We start from the raw sequence: 17,198 nt of genomic DNA on the forward strand, positions 1-17,198 counted from the left end.
GGTGTGTGTAGGTCTTTTTAGCACTGCCCCAAAACAAAAACAAATCTGAGAAATCCTGTTCTCTTATGCCTGTAGAGTTACGTTTCTTTAATGTGAATTTGAATAGATGAATTTGAGACACCTTTAATAGGAGCAAATCATAGAATCATATAGAATCATAGAAAGGTTTGGGTTGGAAGGGACCTTAGAGATCATCTAGTTCCAACCCCCTGCCACAGGCAGGGACACCTTCCACTAGACCAGGGTGCTCAAAGCCCCTTCCAACCCAGCCTTGAACGCTTCCGTGGATGGAAATCCATGTGGGCTTGAGGAAACCTTGGTCAAGGCAAAACAAAACTGAAAAGTCATCTCCTATTTCCAAATAAAATAAAAACCTGTTTATGCTTTATCTCCAGGCTATCTTCCTTCTCACATTCCAAATATACTTACTGTCTCTGAAACCACTTGACTATATTATATAGGCTTTTTCTGCATGATTAAAATTTTCTCCATAAGCTGCTTGCTTAACTGAGGCTGCAGTATTGTATCAGACAGCCGGGATATTCTCATGGTAATCTAGCATTTTACACAAGTCTGTTTCTTTTTTCAGTTCTACAATGTCATGACCTGTTACAAACTGTTGTACTGCAGTTACCTTTAGCTAAAACTCTCTTACATTATTGTATCACTCCTTTTTCCCTTTGAACTTGATCCCTTGTGTGTCCCCTGTGTCCCATTCCCTGCAGCGATCCCAGCTGGCTCTGGTGGAGATTGGTTTGCTGTGAATATCCTTACTACCAAAATGAGTACCAGAAGCTTCTCGGAAGCCGTGGCAACTGACCACTTGCTTTCACCAGGAATAGGGGCCTTTTGTCTGAATACCTTGTCCTCAGGTAACTTGCCCTCTCCCATGTTTGTAGATTACGTGTAAGAGGTGGTATGCATTTATGTAAATTTGGGAGTGAAATGAGCTCTATAGAATGTTACCTGGTTTTCTCCTCTGGTTTGTTTGGATTTTAGGGTTTTTTTTTGTTTGTTTTTTGTTTTTTTTGTAACTTACAACTCTGCAAAAATAATTGTTTGATATGCACTTGTGTGGGTTTTTTATTACTATTTAAGTCCCAAACTAAATTTGCAGAACTGGTTTATGAAGTAAATCCTCAATCCCATTATAAACATAAATACTATAAACATACATTTATGTTTTATTTTCTAAATGTAATCATCTTCTCAATATCTTTAGGTTATTTGAATTCTGTTGTTTATAATTTACACCTACTTAATTCCTTTTCTTAAATTGATATTTATTACCTCTGTATTGATACTTGAAGGATCAGTCATCTTTTTACCCAGTTCATATAAGAGAGCAGCTGCTGCATTTGTAATTGTCCTTGTAGTTAGTCTTATCAAAATATTTTGTTGTGACATCTGATAAGTTAGCATTAAAAAGATATCTGCTAATGTCACAGTAATAAATGATGCAGTTTTCAAAAGACAGATATTATTATGCTTTTACACTGCACCATTTCTCAATTTTAAATTTAGAAAATGATTTTGCATCAAGTGGCTTTTCTTTGCATTGGATACAGAATGTTATATTTTGAGTGGAATTTATTAGTTATCAAGAGTAAGCAAATTCTTAAAACGTGAGGTGTTATTTTTGCTGTCTACAGTGTGGAAGGTGCATTACTTTGCCACGCATGATTTAGTATATTAAGGATTTTATGTTATTTTACGCTCAGCATATGCTCTAAGGCCTGTTGTCTAGCATTGTCATGTTTGAAACAAGTTTTTGTGGTTTGATAATATTGACCGTTTCTGTGCTTGTGTAATATGTAAGAAGACTCACAGAACAGCAAAGCTAATATTGGTCTTGCTTGAGCAATATTTTACTTACACTGCATGAATTATGATCATCTTGTAAGCTCCTAATTTATGCACAGTGCTCAGCATGTGCATAAATGTCTGAGCAGATCTGCATGACATATTAGATAATAGTCATTGATGACAGCAGCTGTTTCAGTTCTGCCTGTTCACAAAGAGCAACCAATAGTTTTTCCAAATAGAAAATAATCTCTTGTATGTATTATTACAGAATTAACTGTAGCTTTATGTACTGTCAAGAGAGTTGGTGGGGATGTCAGTATTTGAGAAGGTATAGAATGGGCCCTAGGGTGAATATGTGAATGTACTAGGCTGTCTTTAGGAGCTCAGCTGGATTAGGAGTTCATGCTGAAGTCCTCCTGTGTCGTGATGAAATGGAAGCACTTATTTGTAAAGTATCAGCAGAGCATATGTGCTACTCAGTGCTTACCTCCTAGGGCAGGAATGACAAGGGGGATGTTCTGACACTGCACAGGATGTGTTATACAAGTATGGGCTGGCTGTTGAATCAGGGTCCTAATTTGTGGTTTGTCTGGAAAGGAAGATCTGTCTTTAGACCCTGGTAAGTCAAAGGGTCTCATGAGTGTTAGGTGGTTCAAATCCTGTATAGAGCCTGGAAAGTTCCACTTTCTGAAGCTGTAGGGTGGTAGGTGGAATTTTGGACTAGTATGCTATAACTCGTGGCCATCTTAGAGCAGTAGGTCCAGGTGGGGTGTGCAAACAGGAATGCCCTGTCATGCTCCAGAGGGTTGGCCCCTGAGTGCCTCTTCAAGATGCTGTGCAGCAAATCATGTAGATCCTTTCCATGCTGGACATCCAGCAGGCTATGCAGGGTTCTCCATCTTGGACCTAGCCACCAAATACACACGCAACAATCACAGAATCCCAAGGGTTGGAAGGGACCTTGATTCTACAGAAGTTCAAAGTGTGATTAAATAGAGCACACAGGCATTCATGTCAAGTGGCCAATTTATCTGTGACTAAAGGGGTGGTACTCTCCTGTACAAATTGAAGCGTGTGAGAAGGTATCACAAGTAGTGAGGTGTGTACTTGAAAAGTCTGGTGACAGATATAGCTTCTTCAGTTGGTATCGTCATTTAGGAGTTCTCTGTGGTTCCCTATAGCCTGCAGAATGAGGGAATGGTAGCCCTTGCAGTTCTTCTACTATTAGGACTTCTTGGGAGGAAACTGCGTGGTATTTGGGTATCCACGCAAGTCACAGCATTGGTAATACGGATGGTTTTGGATAAAGGCTGGAGGATAGCCTTTGAGACTGCCAGAGTTATGTCCTCTATAGACTTGCATACTGATTACCCACCGACTGCTAACAAGTAGTGGTGAGATTTGACAATGCTATGGTGATGCTCTCTTCCTGGGGCAAGCTGTAGGAGTGCCATTGTTTGTGGAAGTATTTTTGTCAGAAATATTTAAATTTATTCTCACAATTGCTGATTTTTAGTGTAATGTACTATTCTTAAGTAAAGAACTTAAGCATTTATGTATCAGAATGTGTCTGGTTAATCCTACTGTGTTGTAGGCATAAAGATATACCTCTTAATTGTTTTAAGCTTTTGGTTTTGGTACTGTATTCTATCCTGATGTTTTCACGGGCATTAAAATGTTCTGCAATGAGTGTTTCCTTTTACTGGCTTTAAATGTGTTCCTTTTTAGTTTTGATTGTGTTTTTGTTCTTATGTGAAGATAAATAAGCATCCAATTAGCTTTTTGTGCAGTGCTCTTTACTTTGTCTTTCACGTTTTCATTTATCCCCTCTGTTTCTAAGTCAGTTTTAAAATTTTCAGAAATTGATATAATGTCCAACATGAGGGCATGCCATTGTATTTTGTGGTGATATTTAGTACTACTTACCATTCATTTTTTATGCGTAGAAGTACTTTAGCCTTCATGTATCCCAGGCAGTTTTTCATCATTTGTCTCTTATCTTAAAGCTTTATGTCCTAAAAACGTATCTTTCAATTAGAACCCAGTAGTTTCCATGAATTGTATCTTCAGATGCTCAGTATCTTGCATCATTGAGTCAGCTGTTGCTGCAGAGCTATTTGTTGATGTCTTGGGTTCCTCAGAAGGTCAGTTTTCTGTGCACTAGATAAACTGACTTCAGTCTTACCTGTCAGCTTTTGCACATTTTATCTGAGCCTGTGGAGCTAAAAGTTATTTACTCCAAATCTTACATAAACCATAGGTAGTATTTTCTTGCTGGGTGAAATACTACTTTTATATACTGCATTAAAATAAGAAAATCCCTAGGACAGCCAGGATCCACTCACAGGTTTCTGTTATTTCACCAATTTTTTTCTAGGGCATCACTAAATCTATTCAATGCCTTTGGACATACTAGATATTGTTGCTCTTGCAGTCTTCTAACCAATTTCTTCATCTAACCTTAAGCCTTTACTGTATAGTTATTTTTTTTTTTGTAGAATCTTTTGTGTTGCCTTTTGGTTGAAGTAGTTAAATTACTAAGAAAAGGTGTGAGTTGCTTGATTCTAATCTTGTTTCACAGGTCTGAAAGATTAAAATAGACATATTTTACAGAAGAAATTGGGGTTTGTATTTTCTTCCTCCTCTCCTACCTGGTCTATTACATTCATGCAGAATTTTTATTAGTGCCTTACTGTTTGAATACAGGTCAATCATTTGTTGCATCTGTGAAGTCTTGTCTTTCATCTGTCTGCCATTCACCTAACGGCAGCTGAATCTTTAATCCTGTATGACTGTAGTCTGTCTCATCTTTTATTTTCTTTTTTTTGTCATACCTGGATCAAGAACAGAATGCTGCTAAGAACTCTTCTGAATGTCATTGTGCTTAGACTTGTTTTTTAATCTAAGGAGTCTGTCTTTTTCTCATCTAGGACTTACAGCCATCTAAGTAGATAAAAGCACCTTGCTATTTTGTACTTGTGATATGCTACCATGGAGAAAAGCATAGCAGTGCTCCTGAACTCAGTATTTGCAGGTGATGTTTTGTTTCTGAGACACTGGTATTTCTTCTGGCAACAGGAAAGAAAATACAAGAGAGGGAATTATTATGTTGCCTACAGCACATTATTTGCTGTGACCTTTTTTTTTTTTTTTCCTCCTTATTTAAAGGTGGGAAGGATTTAATTTGTTTGTTTGCTTGTTTTTAAGTTCAGGCAAGTTAATGAAAATCAGCTTTGATTTGTGGTGTTGCAGGGGATGGAGATAATCCGTAACAGTACATACACTGGTGATCCCAATGCTTTGTTTCTGTGGCAGATTTGACAAGAGTTAGTTATGTTCCTCTTCTATTTAAGCAAGAAGTCTTAAAATTTGAAGTGGTACAGTGAGCAGAATGATAGCAGACCTCACTCTGTTACCTAGTCATGGAAGGCCAGTATCTTGCTTGGAAGCTCAGTTGAAAAAAGACTGGTTTTCTTGCTTCAGAAGTCATGATAGAGTTCCTTAGTAATCTACTAACATGGTTAATCCAACTCTAATGGGAAAAAAAAAAACAGTTATCTGTTCCATTTCTGCTCTTTTACTATTGATATAGTTGCTAGTCCTTGGTAGGGCATGCTTCTCTTTTTCAGAGACGGTTGTTTTGAACTGCACATCTTTTAAAGAAGTTCTAGTTCATAACAAGATGATAAACAAAACATGTGGCACATACTCTGATTTAATAGTCTGTCACAATCAGAGCATACATGTAGGATCAAATCCCTGCAGGAATTTTACTTAAAAAACAGGGGAGGCAGATGGTAGAGCCTGGTGGAAAAGATTGTATGTTCATTAGATGTGCAAAACGGCTGAGAATCCCAGGTCCAAATGGGATCCAGACTTTCGTAATTTCTCTATTAAATCGAGAGGTTGGAGTTCTGTTGATGAACTTGAGAAAGCATCTGGTATTCTCTCTAAACCTTTGTGATGTGCTCCTCCAAGCTTCATGTGGTCTTTGGCCTTCATTAGACAAACGATAAGCTTGTGCTTTCACAGAAGTGTTTCTCCCATCTTCTCTACTGTTTTTTTTTATTTCTAGTTTCACTTCTTGGCTATCTGCTCTGCAGGCATGGTGGAGTGTTCCATTCAGAGCTTCGAGGCTGCATTGTCACAAACAAAACTGGGCAAGGAAAATAAAAATGCATCTTCTGTGTAGGTGTTTTAGTTGTTTTAGAAAGAAAAGAACTGAAGGTACTTAAAGAACTGTTGTGGTCTGAGATAATACAATGATTTTAATTCATTACTGTACATATTCTTATTGCTGTGTTGTTATTGTGCAGTTTTTTATGCTTTTCACTAAACTCTTAGTCTTTGCTCTGTAAATTAAATTTGAACCATCAGTCTAATTGCACAGTAACATTTAGAGCATGTGGTTTTATATGTATGTGTGTGTATGTGTATATATATATACGTAAAGGAGATAAGTCAGGCTGCTTGTGATATTCACAACTTTCTTTCTGTATTCTGGCATTTAAAGTGTAAAATATTTTATAGTATTAGTCTACCTTATGAAACTGAATATTAAATCTGAATTGAAATTCATGCTGTTGGATATAGTCATTCAAACCTGAAATCGTATATTTTGAGAAAGTAAGGGTGCTTGTAAAATTGAAACTAAATCCATGAAAATAGTTTTGCTAAGACTTATCTTGTGTTATTAGTGAACTGAGGATGTATTGCCTCAGTAACAGTGATATCTTACTGGCACAGCAAAACAGTGAAACAGCTTTGAACTCGACCATGTCCTTTATTTCCATTCCTGTTCCCCTTCCCTTTCATTTTTCTCTTTTCTGCTTTATTACTTCATGCACTGAGCAGTGGGTATTAATGTTTGGTCTGTTCCCCAGGAAAGAAATATCAGTCGGGATTTCATGGGATGTTGTGCAGGGGACTGGCCTAATTGTTGAGGCCTCTGCTCCTAGTTTGACCCAGTTTTCAGGAGTAATTAATTCGCTTTGAGGAATGAACACCATGGTGACAATCAGTTAGCAAGCTGGGGCAGAGCTGTTTGCATGTGCCAAGTCAGAGAGAAGAACGTGTGCATATCATGAAGTTGGTGACAGTTAGTTCTGAGTAGTTATAAGAAAAACTCATAGAGAATTTTAAAATGGTTTTCCCCAAAGGTTTCTAATCAGGAAGCATCATGATACAATCAAATATTTCTAATCACTACATATTCAGAATTACATTAATCTACCTTAACTTTATGGGAAGTACTTCTCTGCTTTACATAAAACTGTATCATAAATATGATAGTTGTCATAGTTCAAGCAGATAAGTATTCCAGGTTACAGTACTGGCCAAGAGGTACAGTGCTTCTTTAGATACAGAGATAGCTTGCCAAAATTCAAAGCCATGCTGACTCCTCAGATTTTGTCTGGCAATAAATATTAGAAAACATCTCCAACACCATAATATTTAGAATAATATTAACATTTAATAATAAAATTTAAAGAATATTAAAATACTAAATAGTGGATTTTATCTGGGCAACAATTTTATCAGTGATAATTATACTAACATGAGTGTGTGTGTCTGTGGCACATCTTTTCCCTGAGTTTCTCATTAACTGTGAAGCATACCAGAAAGAAAAGTCAAAGTACTCTGGCTCAGTGGGGCATGTCCTAGCTTGATGTACCATGGGATCCTAGAACAATACCATTTGGAGAGCTGTGGTTGCCTTAAGGCTTGTTATTTATTTATTTATTTATCATTCAGAATGCTGTCCTTTTTGTCACATGGCTCTTCATTTAATTTTATGCATGAATATCTGAATTCCTGTAAATTCTAAATAATGAGTATGATCACATTGTGTTTTGTATTGCTAGCTGCCCATATAGGCGAACTTCTAATCTTTATTTCTGAGGTTAGAGGCTGCTGTATAAAACTAAAGGTTATCCTGTTATATTAAATAGTATGGAATAGTTCTAGAGTGCTGAAAATATCCAACAGACAAACAAAAGTGTATTCTATGGAACAACTGAGTTTAGAAGGAGCAGGAAACTGGAACAGAAATGTAAGGGTTGGCATCCTCAATGGAAAGTTGGCTCTGGACAAAGCAGATGTGGTGTTTGTATATTATGAAGTTACTATAGGTTTTGGGGGAACACCACAGACTTTTCAGCATCCTCTCATGAGTCACATTCCATCTGTGGAAGTGGAAGGAAGAGATTTTCTGCTAGAGGTGCCTGAAATACCTTCTCACTATTCACCTGTTAAAGAGTTTCTTTCTGTGACTTTTGAAATGAAGGGTTTAGTCCTACAGGTGGAAATCTTCTTATGTTTGTCTATGCTGAATGAAGCAGCACTCAGAGCATTTTTCCTTTTGCTGACTGCAGGAAATGTAATAAATTTAAAGCAACACTCTTAGAAGAATTAATAAAAATATGTAGAAGGGGGAGGGAAGAAGTTATGCACCTTGTTGAGATTGCTTTCCCTGTCCTGCTCCTTGTTGGGAAGGAATGGCTCATATTTTGTCTGTTTGAAGGATGTTGGAACTATCTCTAGATTGGTGTTCTGTCTCCATTCTTGTAGAATTAGATCCAGTTCACGGGCAGAAACAATTTTCCATGGCAGAATTCAAGTGTGGTTAAGTATAGCCTTTTATATAGCTTGGGGTAGGTATAATGCTACAGCTGGGGTACCCATGATTTTTGCTGTGCTAGCTATCTCCCAAGGATGTGAACCGTCTGACACAGTCACATAGATCACAACAACAAGCCATTCACAGCACCTTTGAAGTATAATGAAATGTATTGCATATGTACTCTTTTAAATGGTTACATTTTTTTAGCCCTTGTATATCAGATTGACCTTAAAGTTTTCAACCAATATTTTATATACACCATGCCCTTATGTGTGTGTAAATATATGTGTGTGTTTTTCTAACTTATATTATTAAATTGTGGTTAAATCTAATGGATACTGTAAATATATATAAAAATATACTGTTTACAAGGAGTAGGTTTTTTTACTCCTTCTGAGTGAATTCTAGCCACTCCTGCTTGCTCTGAGGATGACAGTATAAATTGTAGAGGGTTTTTTTTTTTCCTTTTGAAAAACTAAAGAGTGATGTAGATTCACCTCTACCTTATAGATTTTAAAATAAATAGTTAAATACTTTGAATCAAGGATTTGTTATTCTGCGTGATGGAAAAATTAGAAGATGTCTCATATCTCATGTATTTGCAAATGGGGTTACTGAGATGCAAAACTTCAGAGAGGCAAAGCATTTCAATGGTAGCATTTCTTTTCAGGATGAGATTGCACCTGATGATTTCCTTACCCCCCTGACCATTGCTTTAAGTTAAATTGTGAGCTCTGTGTGGAACAGTTCTAATTGCTTTATCTGCATTTATTTAAGGTGCATGTTTGTTTTTAGATTCACCAAAAATCTGTCACCTGACAAGATCAACCTGAGCACATTGAAGGGGGAAGGTCAGCTGACCAATTTAGAGCTGGATCAAGAGGTACTTCAGAACATGCTGGATCTTCCAACATGGCTTGCTATAAACAAGGTCTTTTGCAATAAAGCATCTATTAGGGTGAGTATTTTATTGTGCCAGAATGGTAATTAACCAATTTTTTTTTCCCCTTCTGTCTCTGTAAAATTTCAAGCAACTTTGTATTCAGAGAAAACTGTGATGATTGCTTGGTAAAATTTTTGAGAGAATAGTTACCAGCAATAATTTCTTACTAACTTTTGTATCAAAGTCCTGTGATGATTGAATATGTATGGAAAAAATGAAGATATGGAGTGATTATTTATTTATTGTCTGAGTAGAATTTATTCCTGCATGTTCTAAAATAGGGGTAGAGATAAAAGCATGTATTTGCTCATGGTAATGAGTCTATTATAATTATTTATTATTACCATACGTATATATATATATATATATATATATATATATAAATGTGTTATTTCTTCTCTTTACCACCCTCTTTCCATTGCATTCCCTCCTATTCCTTTCATATTTCCAAAAATATCTTTCTGAAGGATTCTGGTCTCTGGGAAATGTGGAAACAGTCTAATTCTAGAAGTTGTGTTTTTGGTCCTAATGGCTGCTAGGTATTGAGCCAATGTATGTCATTTCTCCTAGATTACTCTTCTTACAAGAGTAAGAAGTGAAGCTATGACTTCTTTTTGATAGCAGTTATGATCTGATCAGACTTTGGCATCTCTTTAGTCTTTGGCATGCAATTGTAGGCCAGCAGTGCAAATGTGGATTTTCTTTCCTTTTAAAGGAAAGAATGTGGAAGATGGTGTTGCTTTTACTCATGCTTGACAACTCAGTATTAAAGACACAGATTCCATTTTCTTCCTCTGTTTTCTGCTCAGTGATAAATAAATTTTGAAGGTCTGTTTTTAACACCTAAAATTTATGTGTGTGGATAAATTTACAGTATTTTAAGGTAAATGTAATATTTTGAAAGTAATACAATTGACTTCAGGCATTGAAAATGTAATTTGTTTGCATAAACCAGATGCTAAACAAAATATTTATTTTATAGAATCATAGAATCATAGAATAGCTAGGGTTGGAAAGGACCTTCAGATCATCCAGTTCCAACCCCCCTGCCATGGGCAGGGACACCTCACACTAAACCATATCACCTAAGGCTTCATCCAGCCTGGCCTTGAACACTGCCAGGGATGGAGCATTCACAACTTCCCTGGGCAACCCATTCCAGTACCATACCACCCTAACAGTAAAGAATTTCTTCCTTATATCCAGTCTAAACCTCTCCTGTTTTTTTTATTGTATTTTTAATGTTTGTTTTGCTTTAGAATAATGTTTTGCCTTGCAGATACCATGGACAAAATTGAAAACACATCCTATCTCTTTGGTAAGTTCTTAGATCAACTCCTAAATATACTCCGTGTAGCAGGATTTGTCTCAATGTTTATATAGTTCTTTTGACTTGACTAGAAATGACTGAAACATTAACAGGCCATTACAAAGTGCTTACTGGGTAGTGGCAGATCAAGACACAAAATGCTTTAATGTTTTCTTTGGGAGGTTTGTTTTCTTAATCTGTGGCTTTGGGTATCATCACTGTAATGTTTGACTGTTAGCAAGTTCTTCAGTCATTACATCTTAATTTGGGTTCACCTGGAGGATACTTAATAGTTAATCTAACCCTTATACAAGTTTCTGCCTGTCTTTTAGAGCTATCTTTTTTAAGGGCTTTTTTATTCTACATCTGTACTCACCCAAATGATCTCAGTTACTGCAGGTCTCATACACATAACATTTACAGGATTTCTGTAAAAGCCTTGGATTCAGCCTGGATATAAACAGGATGTAAAATGTGTAAATAGGACTCAGTAATAATTAGAAGTAATGCTAATCCTTGCTTTTGTTTAATTTTGTTCTTTATTTTTAAGTATACTAAGAAATGTGGTAGCACCAGAAGTGATTTGCTTGATGATGGTTTAACTTTCTTAATTGTGTTTAGCTAGGAATGAAGTCCTTTAACTGTCATGCTTCCAACTCTTGCCATGAATTCCTGAATGTGCTTGTAATTCTTTAGCTCTAAATCAGTACCTAAATGTACCAATGTTTATACTGCCTCTTCCTTGACACACAGAGCTTAAAGTGTGGTAATGCTGAGGTGGGATGAATCAACCTCTTGACTGCAAGATGCAATTGCCAAATTGGGAAAATCGGTTTAAGCTGTGCTATTCTTAATGATTACATACTTTGGCTTAAGGTAGCAAGGCCTGATTGTTTGCTTTGCTGCTGTTGAACTTATATTAGTGATCTTAGAGACTAAGATAACTTTCAAGGTCACCTTTTTTACATAAGGCTTTCCTTGAACAGTGCATTACATAGACAACAAAAGTTCACTCTTCAATGGTAGGCTGTACAACAGGCTTTTTGACTTCTAAAGGAAGGGAATTCAATGGCTTAACTGTCCCAGCTTCAGCCCCTTATTACATCACTGAACTTCCTCTGTTTTGGAGGGTATTTTTTCCTACTGAGAGTTTGATTAAATTGGAATAGCATCCTTTTTGCGTAGCTTAGGAGGTAACTAGAACCCACTTGTCTAGCCTGATTCGGAGAAAACTCCATGAACAAACTCGCCAACAGAGTTTCAAGTTGACAAGCAGGTATTCTTTATTACGGCGCCGGGAGACACGGGGGATAGCTCCTCCTAACGTGTGTCCCCGTATTGCTCTACAGGCCATCCTTATATAGTCACTGGGAATATTACATCATTTCCAGAAAGTTTCCCGCATTTATACAAAAATGTGATGGTCGTTCCCAGCTTAATTAACATTACAGGCATAGCAATAATCCTGTTATTTTACTTATCAATAGGTTTAACTGCTCCCATCCTGGCCATCAGCTAGTCCCAGGTGCTACCAACCCCCTGGTCGTTTTCCATTCTGTTTTTGTCACACCTTTTGTATTGAGGTTCTGAGGACCTGAAACTGCCTTCAGGCAAAACGGTTACTTTTCATTACAAAGCCAAACTTACCATTACTTTAGAACTGACTACATTTTGTGCCTCCTTGTTTCAAGCCAAAGGTTCTTTCATTGAGCCGTTGCCCTTTGTGAAAATTTGTCTGTTAACATAGTGGCAAATAGTAAGTTATCTTTGCTCATAATCAGTTTCTGTTTCTATATGATAAAGAGTGTAATTTTTGATTTTATATATATAATAGATATATTTTTATTAGGTATTTATATTATATATTTATATGATAGTATAGTTTACAGGAGTGTTTTGGGGACCCAAGGATGCTATGCAGCAGTTTTTACTCTATCGAAGTACAGTATTTGTCAATGAGAAAAGAATAGACAGATATCTACATCCAGGTGTTCTTTTTAACTCCTATTTATATTATGCATACTCCTTAAATCCTAACCCTAACCCTACTGTTCTTTCAGCTAGTCATGTAGTGAAAGAAATTGTTCCCAAGGTTTCAGTCTAAGACACCTTAAAAGAGTGGTCAAGCATCCAGAAATGTTAGGATAACCAGGAGAAATCCTGTTTTTCCCTCACAATGTTTGAACTAGTTGGTTGGGGTTTTCTTCTTGTTTTCTTCTGTTGTTGTTTTGTATTGTGAGTTATTAATTGGGACAGATGAGCATCAAAATATAGTAAAGTATAAATAAATCCAGAGTAGAGAATTTATGAACTTCTAGATGGTAGTTAGGACATTTAATGGGTAAAAGTAGCATAGAAAAATGTCTGTGGCACAAGTGGGTTATGAAGACAGCCACAGTTAACGTAATATGATAATAAAGTCCTGTAGGTAGGGCAGGTTGAATCATGAAAAATCTAAAATCAAGGACGAACCTTTTTAGTGTGCTTTGTTTGACTAAGAGAGGGTAAATGAAGGAATTCAGAAGGAATGGTACAAAGCCAGATAGGAAGTAGGTGTTTTAAATGAGCTTCCAGTGGGACAAGATTTCAGAACTATAAGCCTTAAGTGAAAAGCCTTCCCACGTTGTGCAATAAATAGAGGTCACAACCGTTGTAATGTAAGTTAGTAGGATCTTGGATTTATTCAGTGGTTGGGAATAAGGTTTTGCATTTGACTTGTTCCCGTTCTGTTCGTCCCCCTGTTAGTATGCATTATATATGATTTGTGTTACAGTTCTGCTATTTAAATACAGCCTTCAGTTAAAATAGGATTTAGGTGTCCCATTCCCTTAATTCCCAATGTTGTTTGTAAGGGTCCCACCAGAAATACAAAAAATACAATAATGGCATACAATTTTACTATAATTTGACATATTGCAAGTTATACTAGAATATATCTTTTTAAAAACTACTTGTTTTACTAGATCTTCTGAAGATATGTATATGCACACGAGTGTATACATACTATGTGTGTATATATTCAGATTTTGTTTTAAAAATGCAGCACAAATCTTGCATCTATTATCACGAGTTTTAGGGGACTACTTTCAAATATTTTTCATTAAAATTTCCTGACCTTACTGAACCATTTAGAAAACTGCAGTGGTATTAAATATTTCACTGATGGAAAAAGCATGCAGGAAGAACACCCAGATGTGTATGCATTAAGTCATGCCCATTTTGGAATATAATATTTGAAAAGGTTTGTGATAATAGTAGTCGGGATCAGGAATTCTGTAATACAGTATTGGACTGGAAAGGCCTGTTAGAATTCGTTAAATTTAAAAGTTAATATGAACAAATTAAAAAAAAGATAATTCTGATACATTATAAAAGTTTATGGGAAAATTGACATGATAAAAAATGTTCTATGTACATTTCAGAAAAAAATCTCAAAATATTTTCATTTTTGGTTGGTTGTTTTTTTGTTCTTCATATGTCATCTATTTACTTTGTTACCTCTTAGGTCTCCAATTCTTTGTTTTGTTTTGTTTTTCAAGTCCTTGGATAAAGTTGTGATGGAAATGAGCACATGTGAAGAGCCACGTGCCCCTAATGGACCCTCTCCTATAGCAACTGCATCTGGACAGAGGTCAGTGATGATATTTACATTGATCCAGAAAAGTTTAAATGACTATAAAACAGTTAGATCAGCTCCAAATTTCAAGAATTATATAGAGTTACATCTTGCCGTTTCCATGTCTCCAAAATTTTACTTGTGGATGGAGTAACATGTATAGTGCAAATGGAACTATCCAGACACAGGCATGGAAAGAATGTCTGAACTGTGTATGGAACTTCCTAGAAATGTTTCATATGGGTGCATCTACTGCATCAAACATCAAGTTTAATTGATGTTAAGGTTTTTGAAAATTTAACATATTTTGCCTTCGTTCTCATTAAAAAATATATAGCATGATGGGTTGTTTTTTATTTCTCCTTTGCCTAAAAAGCCCCAGTATTAAGGGCTATTTATTAGTGTGATGTTTTAAAGTTCCGTTTTTTAAAATTGTATCAGCCAAGTCTTACTGAAGGAATTCATGCATGCTTTTATAGCCCAAAACTCAATTAATTTGGTGGGACAATATAGCATTACATCAGGGATTTCCACTGTCACAACCACACTAATAATTTTGTTTTTACAGACCCAAAACGTTTTTCAGTGGTCACAAGGACCCATATATAGAGAAACTAATTTAATGATACAATTGGTTTTCTTGTTTTAATTTCTACGTAATACGTAGAATGTGTCCATGGGCCTTTACTGTCTCCTAGGGTACAGCTTGAAAATCATTGCCATAGAGATTCTGTGTAGGATGGAAGTTATAAAAAGAAAAAGGAATGACAAACCACATAAACTGTATTTTTTAAAAAAAGCAGAAAAAATCCAAAGTAAAAAAAAAAAAGGATTTTAAAAGACTATTTAAAATAGTTTTCCATTCACTAATCAAAAACATTCTGAACACATAAGATTTTTATTAAATATTAATTGCAACTGGTTTATACTTTTTAATACTGGAATGCATGTTGATTTTTTGTAGAAATGTAACTGCCATTTAGGATGCCCTTCTTTTCTAGAATGACACAAAACAAATACTTCATACTATTTTGCAGATGTGAAAGACACTAGTTTAAATGAATGGAATAATGTAGTTTGTAGAGATAAGTACTAACCAGATTGGAGTTGTCTAATAATTAATTTGATATGAATTACTCTTAATGTATACGTAAGAGTTAAGATTTTTATGTAATGCTGTACTATTAGTTTATACATTTATATATATGTGTGAAATATTCATCATGGAAAATTGCATTTATTATTACACTTCATGGAGATTGATCTTAGTCAAAAATATATTCTTTAGTAACTATTTTGAGATTAGGATCATAGGGTGTAAAATTAATTGTAAACTAGATCAAGTGTATTTACAAAAATTCATAACTGGGGAATGCATTAGGATTTTATTTTATAGTTTGCTTCATGTTGGTGTCTCTCCATGGCAGGAGGGTTGGAACTAGATCTTAAGGTCCTTTCCAACCCTAAGTATTCTGTGATTCTAGGTTGCATTTCAGCTGTTCAATAAGTTAAAATTTGTGCCCTTTCATTAGGTGTGTATTTAATATGTTGGCATTTCACTTTTTAGTGAATATGGCTTTGCTGAAAAAGTGGTAGAAGGCATTTCGGTTTCTGTGAACTCCATTATAATAAGGATTGGTGCAAAAGCCTTTAACGCTTCATTTGAACTTTCCCAGCTGAGAATATATAGTGTAAATGCAAACTGGGAACATGCTGACCTCAGATTTACCAGAATACAGGAAGCTCAACGTGGAGAGGTAAATACTATCTTTTGGTAATATTTTTTCCTTGTTTTTTGGAGTAAAGGAGAAGGAAGTTGAATTGCAACCTTACACAGTCTAAGAAAGATGCTGTTACTGGGAATAGAGACATTCTGTGCTCAGTAATTTAATCTAGGAACACAAGGATATAAAAATGGGGGATGAGTCAGATCAAATGTTGTGTCTGTAAGTGGTGTCCAAAGTGAATGCCTAGGGAAAAGTGAAGACCAGGGCAAGCATATGTACTGTTCCCCTCTTACTTTCTCCAAGCTTGTGACCATTTTAAAATGCAAACTAGAGAAGACTTTAGGAGTACTGGGACAGAAGAAAATGGTATATTAAATGTGGAAAGAGAAGGTGTTTTGCTGTTTTTCTTGTTCCTATTGTTAAAGCTTTAACTGGTTATTTGCTTGCCAGGGTTTGCCTAATAAGGATTTTTTATTTTCTTTAAGCAGTTTCAAATGTTAATAAAGTTCCTGTGCAAGAGTTAACTATTTTTCTTAGAATAACTAAATCGTGTGTATACAAAAAAGTAATAGTTAAGTGCATACTTTTCCACTGTCTGTGAGAACTTAACATGGAAGTCTTAGATTATGGTACACCATTCATTTGCTTTCTCCCATGTAAGCAGAGTAAAGAGTGCAAGGTTGATTCTAAATATTATATTGTTATTATTATATTGTAATATATTATATTGAGAAAGACTTATTTTAGCATGCATCTGGCCTGAGATAGTGTTTGAAATTTTGCCCATGTTGGCCCATTTCTAGGTGATTATTCCAGAACAGAGTTTACTCAGAGATGAGGAGTCTGGTAGTTGCTTTTTGTGTAGGAAAAGAAACCCCAAGAGAATGTTAGTTAAAAATATCACAAAAAGAATAAGTCAGACTGTTTTTCTAACAGGTTATCTTTCCTGCAGCTTATCTATATTCTAATGCTCATGTGTTAATGAAGTTTAAAGAGGAAGAGTTATAGTTTGACCAGATGGAAATTTGTGTTGCCATATCTTTTGGTGTTGGGCTTCTTAGGACAAGTTTGATGCCTAACAGTTGCTCTGTACACAGCAGACCTTTCCTTGGGGAGTGGTTTCTTTTAGCACACTGAATTCTGGAAACTAAAGTGAATGATTTGTTAGCAGTAAA

The 17,198-nt window shown here is 35.7% G+C and overlaps 1 protein-coding gene across 2 annotated transcripts in view; it reads left to right on the top strand.

Moving 5' to 3' along the window:
• The window catches only part of BLTP3B (bridge-like lipid transfer protein family member 3B), a 53,815-nt gene that overhangs the window by 6,976 nt on the left and 29,641 nt on the right, over window positions 1-17,198 (top strand). For both annotated transcript variants that reach the window (XM_005144401.2, XM_031044937.1), the window contains exons 2-5: window positions 9,224-9,386; window positions 10,651-10,689; window positions 14,220-14,311; window positions 15,864-16,053. In XM_005144401.2, coding sequence (XP_005144458.1) covers window positions 9,224-9,386; window positions 10,651-10,689; window positions 14,220-14,311; window positions 15,864-16,053 — 484 coding nt within the window. The remainder of the gene's footprint in view (window positions 1-9,223; window positions 9,387-10,650; window positions 10,690-14,219; window positions 14,312-15,863; window positions 16,054-17,198) is intronic.

Source organism: Melopsittacus undulatus, chromosome 5 (assembly GCF_012275295.1).
Source record: "Melopsittacus undulatus isolate bMelUnd1 chromosome 5, bMelUnd1.mat.Z, whole genome shotgun sequence".
Taxonomy (NCBI): Eukaryota; Metazoa; Chordata; class Aves; order Psittaciformes; family Psittaculidae; genus Melopsittacus; species Melopsittacus undulatus.